Source organism: Aspergillus chevalieri, chromosome 3, assembly GCF_016861735.1.
Source record: "Aspergillus chevalieri M1 DNA, chromosome 3, nearly complete sequence".
Lineage (NCBI taxonomy): Eukaryota > Fungi > Ascomycota > Eurotiomycetes > Eurotiales > Aspergillaceae > Aspergillus > Aspergillus chevalieri.
In genome coordinates, this window is record NC_057364.1 from 738,217 (window position 1) to 762,950 (window position 24,734).

Here is a 24,734-nt window from a genome sequence, read left to right on the forward strand (position 1 = left end):
TACCATCCTGATCACCACCGTCAACATGTCCTGCGAAGCCTGCCGCACCAACCCCCCTGTAATCCCCCAGGGCTACACACCAAAGGGAACTTACCAAACCCTCGCCAGCCTTAACACCTGTACCCTCCCCTTCCCTCCCTTCATCTCCCCTCCATTCTCATGTACTAACCAACAAACCAGACATAACCGGCCCTCGCGACGCCACAACCGCTATAATCGACATCTACGACATCTTCGGCCTCTCCCCACAAACCATCCAAGGCGCCGACATCCTCTCAACCCGACTAAACGCACTGGTCCTACTCCCGGATTTCTTCCACGGCGATGGTGCGAAACATGAATGGCTGCCTGCCGATACGGAGGAGAAGATGAGCGCGTTGATGGGTTTTGTGGAGAGTAAGGCGGATATCAAGACGAATGTTGGTGTGCTTGGTGAGGCGGTTAAGGTGTATCGGGAGACTTTTTTGGGTGTGAAGACGTGGGGTGCTTTAGGGTTGTGCTGGGGCGGGAAGGTTAGTTTTTTTTTTTTTTTTTCTGCTGTTGTTTGAAGATGATTATCGTACTGATGAGTTTTGACAGGTTGCTGTTTTGGCTTCGGGGGAAGGGACGCCATTTGCTGCTACTGCGCAGGTTCATCCTGGGTACGTCACTTTCCATCTCATTTCATCAATTATTCAATACTAACATTAGTACAGCCGTCTCGATATCTCGGACGCAGAGAAGCTCACCGTCCCGCACCTCATCCTCGCATCTAAAGACGAACCCGCAGATGCGGTCAACGGTTACGCGGATATCATCAGCAAGAATGGACACGGAGGTCTCGTAGAAACGTACGAGGCTATGTGGCATGGCTGGATGGGTGCTCGTGCGGATTTGGATAAGGAAGAGAGTTTGAAGGAGTATGTTCGGGGATATGCTCAGGCGGCGGAGTTCTTTGAAAAGTATTTGAAGTAAACGAATAGCTTCCTATATAGATAGTTGAACTGTTTCTGGCATAATAAGATTGGATGCTGTGAGAGCATTGGTTAGAGCTTCATTGAACGCTGTGATTTAAGCATTAGGCCATAGTCCTACGCAAACACAACAAAGGCTGAACTAAACAAGTGTATTCTGTAAAAGCTCTGATAACCCGGCACATATACAATGAAGGAAAACTCGAAAATAAAATCTGAATGCGACACTCAAAGCTCCAGGATGCAATAACCAAAATAAAAGTCAGATACGTATGAACTCTCAGTAGAAAGAGAATCGAAAAAGACCCGATAGAAAAACCAAGCATAACCGGGCATCAATAGCTCATCAGAAGTGTAACGCGCAAAATTTATCGATTATTTCTTTTTCTGTGAATACCAAATTTGCCATGCTTCCGTCAGAAGATCACTTCTCTAGTAAACCTTCTTCTTTTCATCCATACTCAATTGACCAGGGCCCATGTTGACCAGAAGCACGAGACCGCCGCTGTTGATGCTAGTTAGTAGAGCTCTCACCTTTGACATAGGAGACAGAAACTTACACAATGGACAGAACCTGGAAGAAGTCGTACTTGGCAAAGTCCTTGTGGGGGTGGTGGGGGTGAAGCTAGAACAGTCAGCAAAATTCGAGTAATCGTAGTCAGACGAAAACATACAGTCCAGAAGTTGTTAACGAGCACGTTGAAGATGCTCAGCAGAACAACCAGGAGAATGGCACTCCACTTGGCCTTAAATCCGACAACTACCATGACACACGCAACAAGGCCGAACAGACTGACAATGATACGCCACAAGCTCCACTGGCCAGAGAAGACAAAACCGACAAACAGGAATATCAGGAGCACACGACCAGCGAATTGGACGTACATCTTGCGGTCCTTCTCATCCAACTGAGGCAAACCGGCGGGGACGAACTTCTTGCGCACCCACGAGTCGGACAGAACCATGAGCAGACCACCGACGACACTCAGGTTGCGGAGGAAGAAGTTGAGATCGAAGATAAGACCGTATCCAAGACCCTGTGTGATCACGACGGCGAGCAGACCGGCGACCGCTGCCTCAGTGTGCTTGCGGACAACGACGAGGAACGAGCATATCGACATGGAAATGATGTTGAAGATGAGAAAGGAATGCGTGAGACCCCAGGGAACTAGCAACAGGACCATGTCAGCCAAAACCGGACCACCCATAACACCAGACAAGAAAGGGGAAAGGAGAACATACTGCTCCGGAAGTCACGCAGATACATAAGCTGGTCAGTCCATTGTGTGATGATACGCAGACTATCCTCAATGAAGGTAACAACGATCAAGAAACGACCAATGGCTGGCAGATATCTAATGGCCGCGAAGACACGGTGTCAGCGGTTTGGGACTGGGGAAGTCGCAAACAAAGCGGACGCGAGAACGTACGGCTTGATTGGGTCTGCCAATGTATCCAGCCAGTCCTCAATCTTGCTAGTCTGCTCTCGGATAGCATCCAAGGGACTGGGATCGCTCGTCGCGTCTGCCCTCCCAGGGCCTCCGAAGGGGTTCTGGTGTCCGAGGTTGTAGCCCGCGGTGCCGCGGATTTGCGCCATGGCGGGCAGAGAGGATGTCAAGAAAAAGAGAAAATTGAAAGAATGAGAGAATTGAATGCGAGGATAGTAATATCCAGAGGGTGAGGGATGGAGACGACTGCACCAGAAAAGTAGAACTGGAGAAGAGGGGGAGTATTGATACTTATTATGATGCTTTGTCCTGTTCAGGCCACGATGACCGGAACTTGACACTAGTCTCGATCTGGAATGGTTGCCAAGCCCTCTGCAATTCGCCCAGTGACGACATAAAAATAGATGTTTCTATTCCATCACTCCAGTAGCCGAAATACGCCTTATTTCTCGTCTTTCTTCTTCTTTATTTGTTCATTTACAAGGCTAATAATGTGCTACTTTGTGCTGTTTGTTGTCACGTTGAAAGGCAGACTCGAAGCCAGGGCCCTCATTTTTGGGCTCAGGCACTGGAATCTCCACCCAATCCAGGAACAAACAATTGAGTCCTGACAGGAGAACATTCCCCGTGCAGTCTACAGATAAACAGACGCGAGATACCATGGCAAGTCAGCAATGCATAATGCCATGCAGGATACAATGCAGGATACTACAGTAGTAGAACACGAATACGTCTGCCTCATACCCTACATTGCGCGTTGACTACCATCAACACTGCCGACGAACAGCCACAGCGGATCAACAAGGCTGTTTCGGCTCCACACTCGGTTCTCACTGTGCGGCAGATTTGAAACTAAGAATTGTCTGGCAAAAGCCACAGGCGTTTTCAATCGCCCTAATGTACCATAATTGTAAGAATCAAGGCAGACTGCTTGTATGAAAATTGAAAATTAATAAACATAGTTAATGACATCGTGCACACAAGATTAAATTCACATATCCATTTTTCTAAGTGAAACCATTATCGATCAAACAAAGTTGTTCAGAAGAAAATAAAATGAATAAAATGAAAAAAGAAAAAGTACAAGCAATGAACAAAAACCATACACTTCGAGTCTCTTTTTTTCGGTATTTTTTGTTCTTTTTTCGTGTGCTTGGGCCCTCAGGGTCTGTAAAGCAATTCCTTTGCTTTTCTGTTCAATTTCTTTTTTTTTTCGGTTTCGCTCAATTCGCGACAAGACAAGGCACCTCATAAGGCGCTGCGATGGATAATGTTGGTACTCGAAACCCCAAACGCCAAAGCCATGAATAATAAGTACAGACGTATCGATAAGTGGCGGATTATGCGGAGAGGCGAACCTCCGGGCGCGTGTGAGTTGGGTGGATTTGCAATCGGTTGCGAGAAAGTTCCTTCAAACAGGAAGAAGTACCGTCCGTTTAGGCCGCCCAGTCCGAGTCCAACGGGTGACCCTTCTGCTTCGATCGAAGGATGTCAGGAATGTAGGTGGGGGTCACAGTGACCTTCGGTTCCGCCGGCAAGGAAGCAGTGGTAGCAGGCTGGTTGCTCTCCGATGCGCTGGCCTCGCTGACGCTCTCATCGGCCTTACCCCCTTTCTTCTTGGGCTTCTTGGCCTTGGTCGACACAGTGGTCCATTCGTCAGCTCCGCTGAGCAGGCGCATCTGTTCTTCCTCAGAAGGAAGATCCTTCGACCACTGGTTGTTCGAGCCGGACTTGGCCGACGAGCTCTCGTCGAATGTGTCCAGCAGCTCCACCTTGGGGACGGCCGCGGGCTTCGGGGCCCCGTTAGCGACATTGTTCACATTCTTGGTTTGCCAGGCGTTGGTGGCCGGGGCCGCGGGCTTGATCTTGGCCGCCTCACGACGCTCGGCCTCCCGGGCAGAGTGAAGCTGCTTCTCGAGCAACTTACGGCGCTCCTCTTCAGCCTCCTTGACCTGCTCCTTACGCGCTTCGTTCTTCTGTCTCTGCTGGCGCTGTTTCTTGGTCTCGACAGGCTTGAAGGACTGGGGCTTCTGCTTCTTGGGCTGCGACTCGACAGATCCAGTAACACGCAGAACCGAAGCGGCGGGAGCGGGTTCCTCCAACATGTCCGAAACGTAACCGCCAGAAGTGGGATTCACGACAGGAGAACCAGTAGAAGAGAGGTCATCGTCTGCATCAGCACCGGTGGTCGAAGGAGAGCGCTCAGTAGTAGCAGCCTTTTTGTTGTTCTTCTTCTTCTTCTGGGACTTGCTGGATCCAGAGGCAGGGATGGTCCCGCTTTTCACCGCAGCAAAGCGCTTGGCCATCTCCTTGTTGTCAATTTCTTCGTCGGCCTTTTCGGCCTCCTGAGGCTTAACCTCAACTGTAGGCTGCTTCTTCTCTTCGGGCCTCTGCGCCGGGGTAGGCTCTGGAGACTTCTCCTTCTTCGCGGGCTTTCGCTTGGGCTTCTTCGCGCCAGTGGCAGCCTCGGGCTTTTCCACAACGGGTTTGACGGGGGCAGCAGCTTTAGGTGTAGGGCCATTGTAGTACCAGCCCAGGCTACCCGCCACGACGAGCAAGATGGCCCAACTGAGGTAAGGATTCATCATCGTGATAAGTTCTGTAAAGTCGGCCGACAGTCAGCTTTGAACGAACAGTAAACAAGTAGAGGCAGCGACGAAAGAGGTTTTGTGTGGCTTTAGATACACATTGATCCCTCCCCATGTGAGGGCGTATCAATTGCCACAAATAAATGGAATTCTGAATTGTACAGCTTTCAAAGCGACGGTTTTGTGGGGTGTGGGACACCGCGCGCGCAAGACTTGGCGGGCAAAAAAGAAGGGAAACCCGTACCGTCTGAAGGACACGTAGCGCAAATTAACGTAATAAAAACCTATTGCCCGTGGATATATCCCAGGCTCTTTAGATTATCAAGCTGGAACACTGGATTGTTGGATAGTATGGGGCGGGTTGAGAGGAAGAGGACGGGGTAGTTAAGAGTCGCAGAAAGGCCAGATTGGCCTCGCGGGCCTCGGACACCGGTCGGTTGGGGGACGGGACTCTTAATCCCAGAGCTGTCCAAAGCACCGCTACCTGTTATCTCAAACCGTAGCGATTGATATGAGGTATTGATGTAAAGATAAGAAGTTGGTACTCTGAGGAGGATCGTGGTAAGAAGTGAGGTCAGTCGCGTTGCGGCCGGAGGTAGGACGGGGGCGCCGATCAGTAAAGCATCAGGACTGACAGGAGTTCCCCGGAAGTTTAGAGGAAAGTGATGGAAAGACAACAACAAAAAGATGGATGAGGGGAGTGAGGAAAGGGTGAAGAGGGAAACAATGGAAACAAGATGGAGAAGGGAAGAAGAAGAGGTAAAGGAGGAAGAAGCAGAAGAGGACAGTTTGACTTGGAGATGTGGTCTGAAATTATGCTCCACCCGCACTGTGAATGAATGGATGAACAGTGACTCTGGGCATTATTGGTGCAATATTGCATGGCTTATGCTGGATTGACAATAGATTATTATGTTCATTTTCAGCTAAGCTACTCCTGATTCGTACTCAGATATTGTCATTTTGCCTCGAGTTTACCCCGTACTATGCCTATGTACACTGGAGTTACGACGACATCAGGGGTTAAAGTCTCGCTCTATTGCTGACTACAGTACAGCGTATAGACAACTACTGCCTAGGAGAAATAAAAACCATTGAGATCTTTCGAAGAAAAAAGGAGAGGCCACGTCTCCCAGAATTGCTCAGATATTCTTCTTTCCGATGGTTGGAATGTCTCGATCTGCAGTACGTCAGGGACCGATCTGTTGCTTTTTCTGGACTGCATACGGAACTGTGCTCTTTGCGCAGGGACTATGGAGGAAATAGTACTCCAGATTGACTTGGCCTGTGTCTCCTGTGCACTTTCACATAGCGGTCTATACGGAACACTCCGCGGAGTATATTATTGCATCTGCGTGCATCAACATCCCCAACATTCAACCAGATCTCGATCCCTTGCAGGCGATTATCTGTTTCCACGAGGGTTTACTAATGGAATGGGCTCGTTTCAATTCCGGCTGCGCCTATTCGAAGCATCAGGGGCACAGGGATTGCGATTGCCTGTGCTCGATTCCAATAACCCTTTTGAAACATTGTGAGGCCTTTCGACAGACGGTCCCTTTACACCTGAGAAATCAGGTAATCAATGCTGTCATACTGGCTATCTGATTGGTGTGCTTCAACCTTACTAGAAAAAGTAATTAGTAGAATGGACATACTTCCCTTAGTTTCTCGTCTATCAACCGTTCATGTGGGCATGTACTCGTCGTAGAATGCTCTGTACCATGTAGAGTTGGACAGCCTTCGCCATGGCCCATCACGCCCAGAGTGGAGAAAGGATGATAACAGCGCCAAGACTTGATATTTGGTCCCCTCGTCTTCTGTCTCTTGCTGTCTTCTTTCTTCATATTCCCATCTTTGGGTCGTTTACTGGTTCTACAGAGAGAAATAGACAAAACTGACAGCAAATATCCGGCATACGCAAACAACTTGAAACATGCCAGCGCAAAAGATCATTATCGATACCGATCCGGTAAGTCATCTCCCTCGGTCCATCCCACTTGACGCCACCACCAAGGTCCAATTGCATACAATTGCAATACTAATCCACCACAAAAGGGTATCGATGATATCCTTGCCCTTTTGCTGGCCCTCTCGGCCAAGAAGGAAGAAGTCGAAATTCAGCTTATCTCGTTGACCTTTGGTAATATCGAAGTGCGGAGGTAAGTCGAGGAACCTCGCAACCTGTCGACCTTCTTGACAGCAACTAACGCTCTCCATACTTAGCTGTCTTCGAAATGCTATCTCGATGTTCCATATCCTCGAACGCGAAATGCAATGGCGTCGTGAGCAAGGACTGAACGAAGGATTCGAGGCTTTGCAGGCCTTCAAACCGGTCATCGCCGTGGGTGCTGAGGATCCGTTGGAGGCTCAGAAGATGTTGGCCGATTATTTCCGTACGTATCTATGTGGAAGAATTGGAGGATGCGGATCTATGGTTGCTAACTTAGCATCAGATGGACGGGATGGACTTGGTGGAATTCATGCTAGTGTAAGTCAAAACACCGACCGACTCAAGCTCGATCAACGTCAACATCAACTGACCATTGCATTTTATAGCACCCTCACCTCACGCCCAAGGAGACTTGGGAGCACCTCTTTGACCCAACTGCGGACGACCTTGTCATAGACCCCGTGCCGGCAGGAGGAAACATATCGCAACGATCATTTGTCCCCTCCAAACGCCCCGCCCACCAGGAGATCCTCCGCGTCCTGGCTGAGAACGATCCCGAAACAGTTACAATTGTCGCTGTTGGTCCCTTGACAAATTTGGCACTGGCTGCTTCTGCGGACCCAGAGACCTTCCTACGGGCCAAGGAAGTCGTCGTCATGGGTGGAGCTGTGAACATGCCTGGAAATGTAAGTTTCCCTTTTACTCGAAAGAAATGGTTAGGTGGATATTGATCATCCAACTTGGAACAGGTCACGCCGGTAGGTGAATTCAATGCATACGCCGATGCCTTTGCAGCTGCACGAGTTTACGCTCTCACTTCGCCTCGCCCGCACACTACCCTCCCACCCATGAGCAACCTCAGTCTCCCACCGTACCCCACTCAACTCAGCAAGCAGCTCACGGTCCGCATATTCCCTCTCGACATCACCGAACGTCATGGAGTCAAGCGAGGTCAGTTCCGACAAGCAGTCACCCCTTTCCTGGAGAAAGGCTCTCCACTAGCCGAATGGGTGTCGGCCTTCATGGCACACAGCTTCCACACTGTTGAGACCTTGAGTCCCGGTAATGAGGGGGATGCGGCGGAGCTGAGCTTGCACGATCCCGTCTGCGTGTGGTACGCATTGACGGCGGCGGACCCAGGCTGGAAGCCATCTGCCGCCTCGCCAGAGGATATTCGCATCGACACGACCGGCCAATGGACGCGGGGGATGTGCATTGTGGACCGACGGAATCGGAACAAGGTTGAAGGGGAAGACGAGAGCCCCAGTGATCACGGCCTATGGCTGAACACCAAGTCTGGAAATAGGATCTTGCGGATGGACGAGTCGCCGGTGGAGGCGAACTTTGGAGAGATTCTGCTTAAGAGGGTGTTCGGCTGTTAATAAAGACGATATGCATGAAATGTAGATATGTCATTAACTAGACACGCATAGCATATACGACCAGAATATACACAATCAAGTTGTATACAAAAAAAATGGGGCTTAATATATTGTGGTCCTTACTCTACCCCGCTGTGCCCCTTGCGGATTGTAATGACTCCGTAGCACATGAAGCATCGAAGCATTCTGGTGAGTTATATTAACGTGGGAACTGAACGAATAGGAGGTAGGTTATCACGAGACAGAGCACGTGCCTGGATGCTGTGCCTGGAGGGAAGACGGAGGGAACCGGGAAAGTGAACGTTATGCTCTGATTGGGTTCCATCCCAACGGAAATAACATTCTGATAGAGTTGATGTTGATAGAGTTGATGTTGTTCCTTGTATTTTTCGTGAGGACTCCGGAGTATCTTCCAAGATAGCAGTGTAAAAAATAGGCATAGAATTAAGTGGCCTAGAGGTAATTAAACTGGCCAATCAAGAGCCATTATTCTCCCACGAAGAAAGTCCCTCCACTCTCCCTCGATCACATGTGGACCAATCAGAAGCCGCAAGGGCTCCGCGTGGGCGAAGTTAAGCACGCGACACTTCGAGCTGGTGTCTCCAGATTGGGCTTCCGTCTGTCCTGAATCCGGAGCTGCACGTGTATCATCTGCTTTTTAAGAAGTCCTGCCCGCCATGCGCTTTCTTTGTCTTTCCTACCTTGGCTCTACAGTGCTGTCCAGTAGCTTTATACCAGGTATACCAGGTATGTATCTCATTATCAGCTTATCAGGAGATATACTAACCCTGCTTCTGTTACTAGACTAGCTTGTCCTGATACACCCCCCCCCCTTCCCAACGGTCGTACGTGAATACACTGCACCCTCAGACTCCCCTCCCACAGTCCTCGGCCCTCCCGCAAAAAGGATGTCACGCTCTCGTCTTCCCCCGACTCCCTCCATGTCTGGGGAATTCATCGTCAAAGACCAACCCGCAATCGAGGGCACAGACGTCTTTGCTCTACCCCCCGCTGCCTATGACACAACCGGTGCCAACAGAAGACCCTCCAAAACAGCAGATCTCCTTCCTGCATCTCCAGCCGCGTCCCCTGAGTTCATGGCTCTGGGACGGAGCACCAACACCCGTCAGCAGACTTCTGGCACCAAGCGTCCACTGGAGGACTTTGACTTGCCTCCGCCGCCGACCCGCACGCGCAAAATCATCCAGATGAAGCCCAAGCCACAGCAGAGCCCGTCGACTAAGTCGGGGCAGGCCAGCAGTGGGAAAGCATCTAAAGAATCAGGCAAGGCGGCGGCGTCTAGTACTGCAAATGCTGCTGCTGCTGCACCCGCCAGTGGTAACAAGAAGAAACAGCCTAGTGCGACCAGTGCGGCTGGACGGAAGATTGCGAGGAAAACTGCTCATAGCTTGATTGAACGGAGACGGAGGTCGAAGATGAATGAGGAGTTTGCGACGTTGAAAGATATGATTCCTGCTTGTACGGGTCAGGAGATGCATAAGCTTGCTATCTTGCAGGTGAGTTTTTTTAAAGGTTCTGGGTTTGAATCAGAGACTGACAGTAAAAAGGCAAGTATCGACTATGTCAACTACCTGGAACAATGCATCAAAGATCTCAAGACTGCTGGAGGAGCGGCACCTTCGCGTCTTCCCCCAGGTCCGCCCTCACCAACATCTCCCGAATTCCTCGCAGAAATGGCTGGAAGCGAACGCTCCGCCTCAGCATCACCAGAGTTCCTCCCAGAAAACACTCAAATCCCTGATACTTCTCCCTCATTCTCACCTCGCACCCGCATTCCCTCCATGAGCACCACATACGAGTTTGCACCTAGCATCCTTCCCAGCCCTGCTCTGGGACCGTCTCACCCAGAACACCAATCATCATGGCCTGTTTCGACCAACACCTCTCCGGCACTCCAGCCACAACAGAACAATGCAGATGTTGACCACGAGGCTTCTGCGGCTCTGTTGATGTTGAATCAGGATCGTCGCGGGACATTGGATTCGATTATTGATAAGGTCACTGATTCCAGTTTGAAGTCTCGTAACTGTGAGGGACAAGAGACGGGCAAACGAATGGGTATGAGTGTTAGAGACCTGTTGATTTCGTGATATTCTTATCTTATGGTTCTTGTTTGAGTTATTCATGGCGTATTCGGTAATGGCGGCGGTAATGACTTATTTATGTTTTAATGCTGCTAGATGCTTTATGACTGTTTTGAATGTCACGGCAATAATAATGATAATATCGAGGCCGGTATGCCCTACTGAAGTCTCTTCTCCTTTTGAGACACGATAAGGATCAACGCTACTACACAGCTGCAAGTAGACAGAACTATCACGTCGCCAGTCAGTCTACATTCAGCACGGTAGTGGGATAATACATACCAGGAATAAACCGAAAAGCATAAAGATAACAGTCCGCCACAATGCTCTGAACCTCCAAAGGCAATCTAGCAGCGAACCGATTATCATTCAACACTCCCTTCACCACCTATTCTCATCACTGGGATCAGCACAGTCCCTCATACAGAACTGAGAAGTACTCACCTCACTCGTCAATCCATTCTTTCGTAATACCTGACTGAAAACACCTCCCTCAACTGCTTCCCCCAAGCAAGCACCCCCAATCATCCCCAAATTCTGACACAGATAATAAACACTCACAGACGACGCAACAATAGTCTTGTCCAAGCGCGCTGACATCCCAACGAACTGAGTCGAGATGACGAGCCCGTGCGCGAGACCAGTAATAAAGACAACCAGCGAGGAAATGAAATTCGCGCCGTACTGCCACGTGAAGAATACGAGGAGATGCGAGACCGTATTTAGTGATACAGAAAAGAGGGAAAGGGGTTTGTAGCGGTGCGTTCGGTTGATGATTTGCCCCGAGAGCAAGCCACCCACGGCACAACCGATTGTTAACGGGATTAAATGTGCAGCGGCTTGACTGTTTGTGGTAGACTGGGTGCGGATGAAGAAGGAGGGTATCTGGACGACTAGACCGACTGTTGCGATGAAGAGCAATATTTGGCCTAGGCAGAACGGGGCGACGCCGTTTTTCCAGATTTGTGCGAGGGGGATTAACGGGCTAGGACTCCAGATAGTCTCCAGGAGGAAGAAGAGTGTTGCGGAGGTGATGCTGATGGCTGCGACGGTCAAAATGAGTGGATGCGTGAAGGGGAGCTTTTGGCCGGCTATGTTTAGGAAGAGGAGGAAGGTGATTATGGTGATGAGGAAGGTGAGGAGTCCGGGGACGTCGAAGTTGCGCAGCCCTGGTTTTCTTTTGTTGCCATTGCTGTTGCTAATATCATCCTGCGCAGCCGCTTCTTCATCTTGTGGCGGTGGTGAGGATGGGATGTCTCGCGTGACGATGAGCAGGCAGATCAAGACGATTGGAACCTGGCCTGCAAATGACATCCTCCAGCCTACGAGGTCTGCGAGGATTCCACCCAGAGGAGCTCCCAGGCTATATCCTGCAATGGCGACGACGGTGACATAGCTTCGCAGGACGGCTACTTGCTCCAGTGTAGATGTATCTAACAGAGTCAGTCGTCGTCGGGATCATGCAAAATAGACGAGCATACCAGTAATCACAATCGATATCAGGCCTACCATGCCCGAGCTCCCAACTCCAGTAATCACTCTTCCGATGATCACCTGCCATAGGGAGAATGCGGAGCCACTATTCGAGAGTCAGATATGCTTATGGATCTCATGGACAATGGCACTAACGAAACAGCTAATCCAAGACCGAACAGAACATAAGCAACCAACAGCGGTGTCTTCCTGCCATATATATCACCTAAGCGACCATGCTTAAGCCTGTCAATGTCATATTTTCTCAGTCGAGCGAAGCATCCATGGACTCACCACCGGCAACGCCGCACAGTATCCTAGGTTATACCCTGCCAGCAACCAGGATCCATCCTGGAGATGTTGGAACCGTGAGGCGATCTCCCCGTAGATGGCGGTTACGAAGGAATCATCGATATTGGCCAGGAAGACACCTGCTCTTGTCAGACCGCGTCCCACCGTTATGGTGCAGGGAAGTATAAGTACCGAAAAGTGCAGTTGCGATTGCGAGTTTTCTGAAACCTCGTGATCTGTTTTCGGTACGATTTTGTAATATGGGTGTCGTTTCGTCTGCTGTCATGGCCATATGTACCTGATCAAAGCAAAATCCTATGGTGAAGAGCTGAATCGGCAGCGTGGGATGCTTTTTATGTTCATGGGCGCAGCGATCGTCGGAGCGACCTCAGCTCGACCCCATTTCGCTTTTCGGGTGAGGTCCACCATTGAACTGCTGCTTTGCCAAGTGATCGATTAGAATAGAGTAAACATTTGGAGTACGTGAATCCTTCTGCATAGGTGCAGGATTGACTATTTCTGGCTCCATATCCGTGTGAAGCATGACTAGGTGTTGGGTATGGTCGACATAGGCAATGATTTAAGGTGAAGACTTAGTTAAAGATAATTAAGAATCAAAAAAATCAAAAATCAAACTATTAGATGTAAACAATTGAGAAGCATTCGCTTGAAATGTATTTTTATTTGAGTTTGTCAGCGAAATGATATAATGCTTAAGTTGAAATAGTATTAATCATCAGCACTCCGTAGTCGAGTGGTCTATGGCTTAGTGGTCTAGTAGTATGATTCTCGCTTTGGGTTAGTCTTGAATGCGAGAGGTCCCGGGTTCAATTCCCGGCTGAGCCCAACTTTTTTTTCTCTCACAATTTAATAATCCTTTTCTTGTCGAACACAACATTATTATGGCGAAAATAATACATGACTGTGTTTATGGTGTTTTCTACCTACTGTAACGGTCCATTTATTGTCTATTTTTTATGTGTCTCGTATTTTATGGTTGACATTCTCACCATCACTCACTTATATATCCGTTCCTGATACACTCTTGCAGTTACCAAAGAGAATGAGACATCTCTAAGTGATATCCCGGAATTTGTACTTCACACCGTTACAAATCCAGCGATCGGTCCTTTATTTATACGTGGAAATATTGATTTACCAACAACAGCATCATGCCCCCTTCACTTCGCCAGCATCAACGGCGTAAACCCATTGCGATCTCTCAAATCAATCCGCACCCGTCTCGTTGACAAGAAGAGCTCAACTACCTCAACATGTCCATTTCGCGCCCCCAACACAAGCGGAGTATTCTGCATACTGTCAATCAGGACTGGATCTATCCCCTCAACAGCAAACAACCGCCTCGCGATTCTCGTATAACCTTTCCTGATTGCCATAGACTGCGGCGTCCGTCCGTATGTATCCTTCAGATGCGGGTCTACCAATCCCTCGTGATTCAGACGAAGAAGGCCCTCCACGGCCTCTTTCACTCCCTCGGCAGCCGCAAGCAACAACGGTGTCCGTCCATCGTTGTCCTCGCAGTCGAACTCTACTTTCCCCATAGCCAGTAACATCTGAATGATAGCAATGCTGCCGCCTTGCACCGTGAACCATAGCAAAGTGCGTTCTCGGTTGTCTCGCGCACTGGGGTCTACCCGGTCTGTAGCAAGCAGGATCTGGACCGTCGCCTCATGCCCCGTTTTCTGCTGCGTAACAGAGGCGCTCACTTGAGTCATCTCGAATGCCGGGGTTAACATGCTTCTGGGCCAGCGGAAGACGTAGGATTGCCATCTCGCCGTGGGTTGCGGCAACGATGAGAGTGTTTTCGGCCGTGTGTCCCTCTCACCTTGGCGTCGGCGCCGTCTCGGAAGATCAACTGACATAAACGTGATTCTAGATTTTGCACGGCTCGTAGTAGTGGCTCATTGTACTGACTGTATGCCTCTTTCTTTGGGGTTAGGTGATTTCCAGCGGCCTCATTTGGCTGGCTGGGTAGTGACATATTCTTTTCCACTTACCGTTTGGACGGCTAGACCAGATTAGTTGCGGTCGAAGGAGGCGTTGTGTATTTCTATCGAAGATGAATTAGAACTGCTGGCAGATTCCACCGTCACAAATAGCTGATACAGTATAACCTTCGATATGATTTCCTCGAGCCATCCAAATCGGCTGCATGGAGAAAGACAATGGAAAGCAAACAACGTGCTATCTCAGGCTAAGAGGTAGCACGGATATTGCCTCTATTCCATCCTGAAGGCCAAGAGTCGAGATGAAAGTATAATCGGAAGATGTCTGTGATTCGAATATTCTGCCGTACGAGTTCTTCCTTAGGGACCCCAATCTGCTATTTGCGCTCGCTCTCGTGCTAGTTCTGTCTTAAGTAGAACCAGCAGAAGGGATTATATTGTCTCGTATCGCCAGCAGCATGTTGATGATCCTGGTCTGGTGGTAATACAGTCACACGAGTCATCAAAACTGGAAAAGCGGCTTGGAGAAACTGGCAGCGCGGATCATAAGCGCCAAGCCTATGCACTACTTCAAACTGCTTCTTGACGCCATTGAATTTGTAGGCATCTTCTTGTTCGACGGCCAAGACCCCAGGATAACATTGATTGGTTGTCATCTGGCGTGTTTGTGGGCCCTGCCATGGTATGACTACAAAGCCGCTGGAAGGCCCTAACGATTGGATTCTGAATCGCTGGCTTTGCCCGGAATGATTGGGAATAATTTGATTGACTCAAACGGCTGAGCCATTGGGATGGAGTGGGAAGAAGGTACATGCAAGGACCTGTATCCTCCACTTAGCGTGATCTTTATTTACAAATACTGCGTGGCCAAGCACTTGACCATTACCCACTCACTGATTTGCCAGAGTAGTGCCCAACATAGAGGTCCACGCCCAAATAGGTCTGCGCTGTGCCCCATCGACATTTCACAATGATGTAGCTGTTTTTGCTGTGGCAGACAGCCATGTGTACATAGCACAAAACCACAGACTACAATACTCCATATTCAACAGGAGTCTAGTGGAGTTACATATGCAGATCACTCCATAATGAACCCCAAAGTTAAGACGCTGTCTTGTGCGAGATCGACGACAGAACTGGTCACACGAAATCCAACGTATGGTTCCTAAGGGAATCCCTCGCCTTGGCGCTGCCTTATGAGACTTACTGTTTTTGGCGTTCCAGAAATATATAGAAGGCAGGCCCCGCACTCGAAGATCTCCGCGGCCTCGACCATTTGACTTCATACTTAACTTCCATCAACCCTTTTACATTTTTTCATCCACATTTTATCCATCTGCTCCATCACCATGGCTCGAAAAGCAGCTTTACACCCGCCTGTCATCGTCATGTCCAAGTTCCGCTCGCAACGCAAGAAAAGCGCTCGTTCGCACGCTTCCGAAGGTCCCTGGAAAGCCGATGATCCGTTTGGTCCGCCTCACATCCCATCCTCATCCTTCCCAACGACTGGCATCCGGCGTATTCGAAACACGCTCTCGAAGCTGTCACCATCCGCCCGTGCAGAACGACAGATCCTCAAACAGAAGGACCGACACAGACACCCTCTGACGGAGCGAAATGTCAAAGCTCTTGTCTCGGAGCAGGAACTTGGAGACGTTTTCCGTCCCACTGAAAACACTACAGAGATACAGGTGTCTGCTTGGCTTGAACGAGTACATTAATCTTCTTTCGCCTCCCACCCCATCCCTCGTGTCTTCTAGTGGACACCTCATCTCGATATTCTACTATCGGCGTAGTCTTGCAATATGCAAGGTCGGCTCTCGCAACTTCCCTTTTTCACTCTCACAACTCCCTTCTCTCGATCGCTTATTATTCCATCGGTTTGCTTCGAAATAATCGGGTTTCAGCCAAGACACCTGCATACACAGTACGACCAGTATGTGAACTTGGTTATGCATCCATGTACGATTCCCCATACATACGGGGTACAGGGTGCAAGGGTCCTTGGTAAGGAATACGGAAAACGCACACCACGACAGGGGGTCATTCGCAATCGGCATGCCAGCTGTTCCACCGACAAGCCCGATGATGACGATAACGCCGGACCCCTTGGTTGCTCATCCCGCAAATCCTTCCTTGGCATCGACGTCACCTGGTCCATGCCGCATGTCACGAACCCTAGAGCGGAAAGCCTGCCGGTTTCCGCTTTCCATGGATTAATACCGGAACGAATCACCAACCATCACTGCCCGGGTGGTCTAGTGGTATGATTCTCGCTTAGGGAAATAACCCAAGCATATCTGCGAGAGGTCCCGCGTTCGATCCGCGGCTCGGGCCAGTACTTTCTTTTTTTGCTCTTTATTTTTATTGTTTTATCTATTGTATCTTTTTGCTTAGCACGGTGTTGGTCGGATATACCCAGAGTACTCCCGTACAGTCATTATTTTTTTTTTCTCGTTTTCTTTTTTTGTGTGGGATGTCTCCTGATTCCGAGTACAGGAGGTGACTAGCACACACCTGTAACAATACTACTTACTGTCATTATAGATTTTCCTTTGTGATATCCTTAGAACACATGTAAAGATAAAGAATATATATCGCTATCAATTGACTTTGGTATCTGCACCGTGGTTCCTAACTGATCGATCGTATTGTAATCCTTCCCCGCATCCGGACAACCCCTCTTGACATCTCGACATCTCCACTGATCGATACCCTGTCAGGATCAATGCAGGAACACTAACTCACCTTCCTGCAACAATGATTCATGCAACTTGACCCGAGTCACGTACATCGTCCGGCTCAATTCCACGCATAAGCGATGCTCCCCAGGCAAAGGAGGGGTACCCCAGATTGACCGCAACGGTACCGCGCCATGCCCAAATGACGGGACCAAAGAAGGTCGCCATTATAGGTGAGCTCTAAGCCCCTAACTCTCACGATTGCGTTGTTAAGAAGCGTGGGAATGGACTAGGCGCCGGCCCATCAGGCCTCGTCACGGCCAAAATACTCCTCCACCACCATCCCAACGGAACCTTTGCTCCGGTTATTTTCGAAAAACGACATAATATCGGTGGCCTGTGGCCCAGTAGCCCAACAGCCCCGATGAATAATAACGAGCACCACTCTACACCTCTCAATGAAAATGGTCGGAATGGCTCTACTGTTGGTCCATTGAACCCGTTCATGCGGACGAATCTCAGTCGTTTTACCGTTGCATTTTCGGATCTGGCGTGGGAATCTGTCTTTGAGGATACGGAAGTGCCTATGTTTCCGCAGGCGTGGCAGGTGGGAAGATACTTGGAGAGATATGCGGAGCGGTTTCTTCCGAATGGGGTGTTGAGATTGGGACAAAGGGTTGTGCAGACGAGTCGGAAGGTTGGTAATGGAGAAAGAAGGCGGTGGACGATACAATGGGTTGAGAGGTTGGTCCTGATACCTTCTTTGATACTTGTTTCTTTGGTGGAGCTGGAAGGGCTGATTTGAATGCATGCTGTGGGCGTCAACAGCAGCTATGAGAATGAGAACAAGAACCAGGAGATACACTCAGAAGAGTACGATCTTCTCATCGTTGCTGCTGGATATTTTGCGTCACCCAGCATTCCAGAAGTTCCTGGACTATACGGGTTCATGGATAGAACCATTCACAGCTCGTCTTTGCACAATGCTGAGCGCCTCCTACGGAAATGTCATGGAACTGGTGGAAAATTGGTCGTTATAGGTGGGAGTCTGTCGGGGACTGAGGCTGCCTCGACTCTTGCTCTTCACGTCTCTTCGTCCAAGTTTACCCAGGAACCAACAGGAAAAGACCACCAGGTGCATCATATCAGTACCAGACCGTTCTGGACGATACCAGCATATTTGCCTCGAGAAACAACAAATAGACCTTCTGATAAGACAGTGTCTTTCCTCCCCTTGGACTTGGTAATGTATGACCTGGACCGACGACCCCCGGGACCAGTCGAATATGCCTTTGGGCCCATTCCGGCGCAGAAAGCGCAAAAGACGAACGATTTCTTGCATTCGCTACTCGGGAGCGATTACGGGAAGTTTGGAAATATTAGAGGATATAATGAGCAAGCTTCACAACCTCCTTGGGTTTCCATTGGAAATGATTACGCAGAATACGTTCGGTCTGGGGCTGTCATTCCCACAATTGGCAGGGTCAGTGCTGTCCAAAGAGGACATAATTCCGAGTTAGCGACAATCGACATTAAACTTCCGGACGGCGAAACGACCACGCTGGACAACGTTGCAGCCATTGTATTGGCAACCGGCTTCACCCCATACAACTCCCTTTCATTCTTACCGAGCCCTGTTCTCTCTTTACTCGAATACTCCGAAAAAGACCCATTCATCCCCATAGTCCTAGATGGAAAGGGCACCATGCATGCAGAAATACCTGATATAGGGTTCGTGGGCTTCTACAGGGGACCATACTGGGGGGTCATGGAAATGCAGGCCCGACATGTTGCAGCAAGCTGGACTAGAGCAGAGGCAGGTAACTGCGAGGTAAGCTTGAAGAAAAAGGAAGAAGAAAGGCAACGTATCCGGGGCCTCAGGAATATGGACACGCAGCTTTACCGCGGCCAGTTCCCGATGGGAGATTATGTGGGATTGATGGAGTCGTTTGCAAGTGAGCTGGGAATGGCTCGGACGCCACTCTTGCAATTAGTGAGTGGTGAAGGGAAGAGAAGTGGTCCAGCACTACCGGCCCGGTATACATTCGCGAGCGGATCAAGCACGGAAAGAGACATAGACAGGGCCATAACTCTTAACTCACTGCGAAGCATTCTATCCCCCGATGAATTTCAGACAAGTGCCCAATCCACCGCAACAGCAACATCCACAGCTATTTTCCGAGCTCTACACGGGACTTGGAAAACAACCAGAACGAATAATAACCGAACCACCCACGGAAAAGCAACATTCCACCCTCGATACCCGACCTCCTCAACCTACGAAAATGAATACCTCTACCAAGAATCAGAATTTGTACCCGAGCAACAAACTAGCTCTATAACCCAAGCAACACTAACAAAAGCGCTAGCGAACAGATCCGTCTACCGTCTGCGCGCACCTGAGAGAGACAAAACCATCGGTCCCAACATGCCCCGCATCCTCGTTTGGTCTGTAGACGTGGCTAAAGATCCAAACACAGCCGCGCGTCTTTCACATGGGATTAATTCAGCTATGGTAGCAGAAAGATACATTGATCAGAGGGTTGAGGAGGGTAAGGAGGCGTGTCTAGGTAGATATACTGTGCATGCGGTGGGGTCTGTCGGAAAAGTAGCGCAATATGAAAGGCGTGAATATACATTTCATTTTCAGGGAGTATCGATCTTGTCTTGGGAGTGCTGCGTGAAAACGGATGAGCGTTGTATAGGGACGATGTACGAGCGTGATTGAACGAGCTCACGGCGATTGCCGGAAATCACGACAGATCATTTGCTAAAGACCCCAATGTATTTTATTCGAAGTTATCCTAAAATACATGACAAACCGCAGTAGTCATACAGACCCTTTGCAACCAAAGCCATCTCCCAAAGAGAACTTACCAACGACATCAATAGATAGCCTCTAAACAACACTCTGGTCATGCGGAAACACCCTACGGACAGTGTCCGACTGAACTTCTACCATTTCTAGCTGTCTAGGGCCGCGCAGCTCTCCCCGTACCCGTCTCAGACTATCCGCAGACTTCCTTCGTACTGTCGCATTTGGCGCCCGAGGAAGCACGAAAACTCTATCCTTCAAATCCTCATCCTCGAAATTCCTGGGCTCCAGCGACTCAATATCAAATACGTCTTGAATCCGCTTACGATATCCCTTTGTCGTCCCGAGCTGGTAGAACTTGCGCTGAAACTCGCTGAACGTCGTTGAGTCGTCGTAGTCCGGGTTGGTTATCGTGGAATCTTCCGATCTCCTTGTCGAGCCTATGCGGTTATCGGAGAAAACAGCTGACGAGAATCTGTTGCTTGTGACGGGGTTACTTGGAAATCTGCTTCTGCGCATGCCCCGAATGAGCCGACAATTGATTCTCAGCAGTCTTCCCGTACGATGCAGCACGTATAAGATAACAGCAACCACGATGGAGACTGCAAGCAGTGCACAGATTCCATAGAAAGCCCGCATCTCCTTCTTTATTCTTCTTTCGCAATGGCGCTTGATAAAGTCGTCGTTTCGTTGAGGATAGCAGAACTCGCAGGTATTCTTCAACCTTGGTTTTCGTCGAGACCGGCTATTAGGGTCACATCTCCTCTCCAAATCATACCCGTTGCAAAAGCTCTCCTCACATTGGGTCACGTAGTAGCTGAACGGACGCTTTTTGAAGATCACCTGCTTAAGGTCCATCGAGAAGTTTGACGTACTATTTCTTGCGGAATGCGATGCAACTTCATTTTGATAATTCGCCTTGCGTTCCTTGACAGAGTCTGCCGCGTGAACGCCCCGACGCTGGACTGTCGACATAAGGTAGTCGAAAATCCCTTGATACTTCTGTCCTTCAGAGCTCGTTTCGGGAGTTTCTTCCTGTCGGGGATAAAGGAGGATTGGTTGCTCCGAGTCGAGTCGTTGGGTGTCCGATGCCCCAACTTCCTGTTCGTCATCTCGTGCCCCGAAGAGAAGTTCCTCCAGTTCCTTCTTGCAACGCTGCGTATCCATAGTAGCGTCTTCGGAGAGTGCTACTGTAACGTTCAGAGGCATTATCAGTCCGCTATCAAGAATTGCTGGCCCGTATTTTCCTTCAGGTACACAGTTCAGGGTAATGGCACATCCAGGTCGATTGACAGATTGGGTGTCTGTGTTCGAAGCGCCGCCAGGATGGCTTACGGAAGGATGGTGACATCTGAGTTCGGTCCAGTCGTTCGATAGTCTCTGTGCGGTTGAGGGGAGGCATTCCGTGGGCTTGGTGAAGATCACACCCAGAAGGATGTAGAGAGCGGCGAGACGCTTTTGAGAATACATCTGAATGAGTATTATACCAAAAAAGTAGATACGGTCAGAGAATATGATCAATGTCGTTTAGAGGGAATTGAAAGAGGAGGAGAATATTCTCTTAAGGGAGTATGTTGGTGAAGAGACATCTGGAAGGTACTGGGGAAGTCGCGCCTGCCACTTTTTCTGAGTGTCATGATATCTGCTAGTATAAAAAGCACGAGTAGGAATTGGAGGATTTGGTTGTTGTTTTCGTTGTTTATGGTTACTCTGCTTATACCTTGTACTGTATAGATAGGGTTAGACGTTGGTACATTGCACCCTGATCTAGCACTAAGTCGAGTATTCCCTTGACATTAGACCAAAGCACCTCAGTGCTCCAAGTGAAGCTTTTGGAATCATGCGCACATTCATCATAATTGTTTGGGCATACACTCTGCTCTATTCTGGTAACTGATGACGGCAAGTGGAATTACTTGCTAATTTCTCGCTCTTTACACTTCAGCGCATCAAGGCTGAGCTGAGCCGGAACAAGTGGGACAGTATTCGGAGTTTATTTTGCAGGATGTTTAAGAGCATACCGATGATAAAGCCGAGGAAGAACTTCAACCCGTGTGTGAGTAGCTGACAATATATCCCGAGAGTTCTTATCTCATAACTTATCGTTTTACAGACCAAGGATTTGCAAAAAGCCTGGGACAAGAGACACTAAGCGACGAGGATACGACGAAAGTTCTGGAGATATTAGACAGCGCAAAAGAGAAAATTTTGGATGGAAGGGAAGACATAGGCTATGATGATAATGAGTGAACAGCATCGCTTCAGGCGTACCAGATGAACCTATAACGTTTGAGGCATTTTATATAGGCTAGATTGTTTAACTGCTGGCATCGATTTCTAAATCGGTTATACCATAGGTCACGTGCTCTCGTGACGCGGATCTTCGCGATCCAAAGACAAAATTGCAATACTTCCCACACAACATCATTTATTGTTGATATAACAGCCTCAATCTATTTAGCATCCATTTATCTATATTTACCGTCGTTGATTCACTACATAAAAGACACAAGAATGCCCCGTACATATGGAAAAAAGCCCAAGCAGACGCGGCTATCTTTCAACCCGGTAGGCGCTGCTTCTCCAGATACGCAAGGGAGCCCAGGACGCCAAGCAAAACTACGCTATGGACATCCGTCTATGCCCGTTGTTTGTACGGAGAGGAAGCGACTAGATTTTAATAAGCAAGAGGGTCAAAAGAGTCGGAAGCAGCGGCCATCGTCTCCGTCGCCGGTGAAATCTCCTGATGCAGATGAGGGAGAGGAAGAGTTTAGAACTGTATCTTCCCAGGACAGTAAGGAGGAAAAGAGGAAACCCGCGCGGAAGGAAAAGAAGGCAATAGCCGTGGACGAAGATAATACTGAGGTGGAAGTTGCGCAGACAAAACGCACGAGGAATGGGAATCGATCATCGAAGCGCAAGAGGCCTGCAATATCGGAAAGCGAATCTAACAAGTCGCAAGAGAGCGACGCAGAAGTTGTCACCAGACCGCGTCGCAAATTGAGACGTGGGGCGGCGTCCAAAGCAACGATTGTCCATGATGATGACGAAGACGAGGAGAAAGAGGATGGATTTGAGAAGAGCCAAAGAAAAGAAGAGAAGGAAGAAGACGGAGACGAGGACGATGATGAGCCATTAGTGACCCCGGCACGAAGACGAAGGCGCAATATAGTCTCTGAGGACCTCCAAACGCCTCGTCGAGGCTCAGACCAGGACAAGATTGATATAGAGGAGGATTTGGAGGATCTTCAAGATTCGCGTATGTCATCATAGAACTGGGTATGAAAGTGCGATACTAACAATACCTCAGTGGTGAAAGAAACGCGCACTCGCGGCAGACTCGCCAATTCTGCGAGGGCCCAAAGACAGCAACACCTCGAAATGCTACGACGGAGACGAGCCGGCGATAGATCAAAGGATATCCCAGAATCCGAATCCGAGCCCGAGCAATTATCAGAAGAAGCCGAAGATGAAGTCGAGGAAGAAGCAGCATCAGACGGAAACCAATCCCCAACCGACTACCAAACCCGCCTCAACTTCCAACGAGAAAACAGCGACGTCGAATCCGCAATCGCAAGCAACGAAGATCTAGACCGCTACGACGACGACTTCGTCTTAGAAGACGAAGAAAACGATACCCTAGGCGTCCCAACCGGCCTCGAAGACATGCCGTTCGAATTCACGCGGCACGCCTACAAGCAAACAAAGGAATACTTCCGGGACACGGTCGAGTGGATGGTATTAAACCAACTAAATCCAGCGTTCCCTCGCTCAGCAGCCATGTACCAAGCCGCATTCACCAAAGTCGAAGATGAAGTCAAGGGATGGACGGGCTCGCAGGTTATGTCGACAGTCTGGAGTCTTGATTTTTACCGGGCGTTGATGGCAAGGCCGCATATCGAGATAACCTCGTATCCGATTAGCGATAATCATCCGTGTGATGCGTGTAATCGATCTAAACATCCGGCATCTTTTGATATCAAGCTTTATGGAAGGGCGTATTCAATGGATACTCTGGAGGCCCTAGTAGATGATGATGATGAGAACACAAGGGAAAAAGACCGAAACGGTAACGTTCTCCCATTTGAGGATACTCGATTTTACCTGGGACGGTACGTACCCTCCTATGTCCTTTTGCCTAAAAGTGCCTAAGACCCGAATACTCACATCCCATTCCAAAAGAAACTGCAAAGCCCGCGCAGAAATGGCCCACCCCGCCATCCACTGGCGCTACCAACTAAATGAATGGGTCGTCGACTACCTCAACCGTATGGGCTACCTCTCCGACGAAAAGATCCTCGAACGTAGCCACTGGAGCCGGAAGCGGCGGGCCCAGTACGCCGTCGAGATTGTTGCTATGATGGACCAGACGGATGAGGTTAAGAAGATGTGGCGCGATTTCAAACTTCATTTGGAGGCTGCGAGAGAATCGGTATGTTTGCACCCTCATTGACCTTTGCTTCTGGGGGGTTGTGTTTATGCTAATTGTTTTTAGGGCAATGAGAGGTTTGATAAGTTCTAGTGATTTTTCAGTATAGATATCTTTTTTTGTTTTTCAGTACATATGCCGTGATACCCATTCAATTTTGTTAATGATGACCAATCTACGAATACATAGTAGTATAGCAAGCTACCATTCCATGAAGCTGAGGTCACAGACCAAGTCATCCATATCCATTATCTTGTAACGCAAACGAAACCAATGAAAAACGTGGATAGAAGACATAGATGAAAAAGAAAGGAAAAGAAAACATGACAGGGACATTGGTTATACAAATACACAAGCTACCCGAGCCTGGCGGGAAATGCTGGAAGGAAGAAAAAGCAACGAAGAAGTAGAAAGGGGTGGGAGACCAGC

The 24,734-nt window shown here is 49.1% G+C and overlaps 11 protein-coding genes and 2 non-coding genes across 13 annotated transcripts; 8 read left to right on the top strand and 5 right to left on the bottom strand.

The window, feature by feature from the left end:
• Positions 1–25: 25 nt before the first annotated feature.
• ACHE_30269S (dienelactone hydrolase family protein) lies at positions 26–954 on the top strand (the record flags this gene model as incomplete). Its single annotated transcript, XM_043276869.1, has 4 exons — positions 26–119; positions 181–512; positions 580–641; positions 696–954. The coding sequence occupies 4 exons, from the start codon at positions 26–28 to the stop codon at positions 952–954; spliced, it is 747 nt and encodes a 248-aa protein (XP_043134804.1).
• Positions 955–1,385: 431 nt separating this feature from the next.
• ACHE_30270A (protein ERV29) lies at positions 1,386–2,550 on the bottom strand (the record flags this gene model as incomplete). The annotated part of the gene is made up of 5 exons (XM_043276870.1): positions 1,386–1,458; positions 1,514–1,578; positions 1,628–2,121; positions 2,196–2,308; positions 2,384–2,550. The coding sequence occupies 5 exons, from the start codon at positions 2,548–2,550 to the stop codon at positions 1,386–1,388; spliced, it is 912 nt and encodes a 303-aa protein (XP_043134805.1).
• A 1,287-nt stretch (positions 2,551–3,837) lies between these two features.
• On the bottom strand, positions 3,838–4,989 carry ACHE_30271A (uncharacterized protein; the record flags this gene model as incomplete). Its single annotated transcript, XM_043276871.1, has 1 exon — positions 3,838–4,989. One exon carries the CDS (start codon positions 4,987–4,989, stop codon positions 3,838–3,840), a length of 1,152 nt encoding a protein of 383 aa, XP_043134806.1.
• A 1,936-nt stretch (positions 4,990–6,925) lies between these two features.
• ACHE_30272S (putative nucleoside hydrolase) lies at positions 6,926–8,544 on the top strand (the record flags this gene model as incomplete). Its single annotated transcript, XM_043276872.1, has 5 exons — positions 6,926–6,961; positions 7,048–7,151; positions 7,216–7,480; positions 7,549–7,848; positions 7,912–8,544. The coding sequence occupies 5 exons, from the start codon at positions 6,926–6,928 to the stop codon at positions 8,542–8,544; spliced, it is 1,338 nt and encodes a 445-aa protein (XP_043134807.1).
• A 908-nt stretch (positions 8,545–9,452) lies between these two features.
• ACHE_30273S (uncharacterized protein) lies at positions 9,453–10,655 on the top strand (the record flags this gene model as incomplete). The annotated part of the gene is made up of 2 exons (XM_043276873.1): positions 9,453–10,061; positions 10,113–10,655. The coding sequence occupies 2 exons, from the start codon at positions 9,453–9,455 to the stop codon at positions 10,653–10,655; spliced, it is 1,152 nt and encodes a 383-aa protein (XP_043134808.1).
• Positions 10,656–10,893: 238 nt separating this feature from the next.
• Positions 10,894–12,161, bottom strand: ACHE_30274A (uncharacterized protein; the record flags this gene model as incomplete). The annotated part of the gene is made up of 3 exons (XM_043276874.1): positions 10,894–11,037; positions 11,094–12,082; positions 12,131–12,161. 3 exons carry the CDS (start codon positions 12,159–12,161, stop codon positions 10,894–10,896), a joined length of 1,164 nt encoding a protein of 387 aa, XP_043134809.1.
• A 1,015-nt stretch (positions 12,162–13,176) lies between these two features.
• ACHE_t30007S lies at positions 13,177–13,259 on the top strand. The gene has a single exon. It is a non-coding gene; the product is annotated as a tRNA-Pro (tRNA).
• A 335-nt stretch (positions 13,260–13,594) lies between these two features.
• Positions 13,595–14,296, bottom strand: ACHE_30275A (ankyrin repeat domain-containing protein; the record flags this gene model as incomplete). The annotated part of the gene is made up of 1 exon (XM_043276875.1): positions 13,595–14,296. The coding sequence occupies one exon, from the start codon at positions 14,294–14,296 to the stop codon at positions 13,595–13,597; it is 702 nt and encodes a 233-aa protein (XP_043134810.1).
• A 1,433-nt stretch (positions 14,297–15,729) lies between these two features.
• ACHE_30276S (uncharacterized protein) lies at positions 15,730–16,101 on the top strand (the record flags this gene model as incomplete). Its single annotated transcript, XM_043276877.1, has 1 exon — positions 15,730–16,101. The coding sequence occupies one exon, from the start codon at positions 15,730–15,732 to the stop codon at positions 16,099–16,101; it is 372 nt and encodes a 123-aa protein (XP_043134811.1).
• Positions 16,102–16,627: 526 nt separating this feature from the next.
• Positions 16,628–16,717, top strand: ACHE_t30008S. Its single transcript has one exon. It is a non-coding gene; the product is annotated as a tRNA-Pro (tRNA).
• A 546-nt stretch (positions 16,718–17,263) lies between these two features.
• On the top strand, positions 17,264–19,789 carry ACHE_30277S (uncharacterized protein; the record flags this gene model as incomplete). Its single annotated transcript, XM_043276878.1, has 3 exons — positions 17,264–17,294; positions 17,355–17,805; positions 17,890–19,789. The coding sequence occupies 3 exons, from the start codon at positions 17,264–17,266 to the stop codon at positions 19,787–19,789; spliced, it is 2,382 nt and encodes a 793-aa protein (XP_043134812.1).
• A 171-nt stretch (positions 19,790–19,960) lies between these two features.
• On the bottom strand, positions 19,961–21,346 carry ACHE_30278A (uncharacterized protein; the record flags this gene model as incomplete). The annotated part of the gene is made up of 1 exon (XM_043276879.1): positions 19,961–21,346. The coding sequence occupies one exon, from the start codon at positions 21,344–21,346 to the stop codon at positions 19,961–19,963; it is 1,386 nt and encodes a 461-aa protein (XP_043134813.1).
• A 1,044-nt stretch (positions 21,347–22,390) lies between these two features.
• On the top strand, positions 22,391–24,398 carry ACHE_30279S (uncharacterized protein; the record flags this gene model as incomplete). The annotated part of the gene is made up of 4 exons (XM_043276880.1): positions 22,391–23,135; positions 23,187–23,988; positions 24,059–24,308; positions 24,372–24,398. 4 exons carry the CDS (start codon positions 22,391–22,393, stop codon positions 24,396–24,398), a joined length of 1,824 nt encoding a protein of 607 aa, XP_043134814.1.
• Positions 24,399–24,734: the final 336 nt, after the last annotated feature.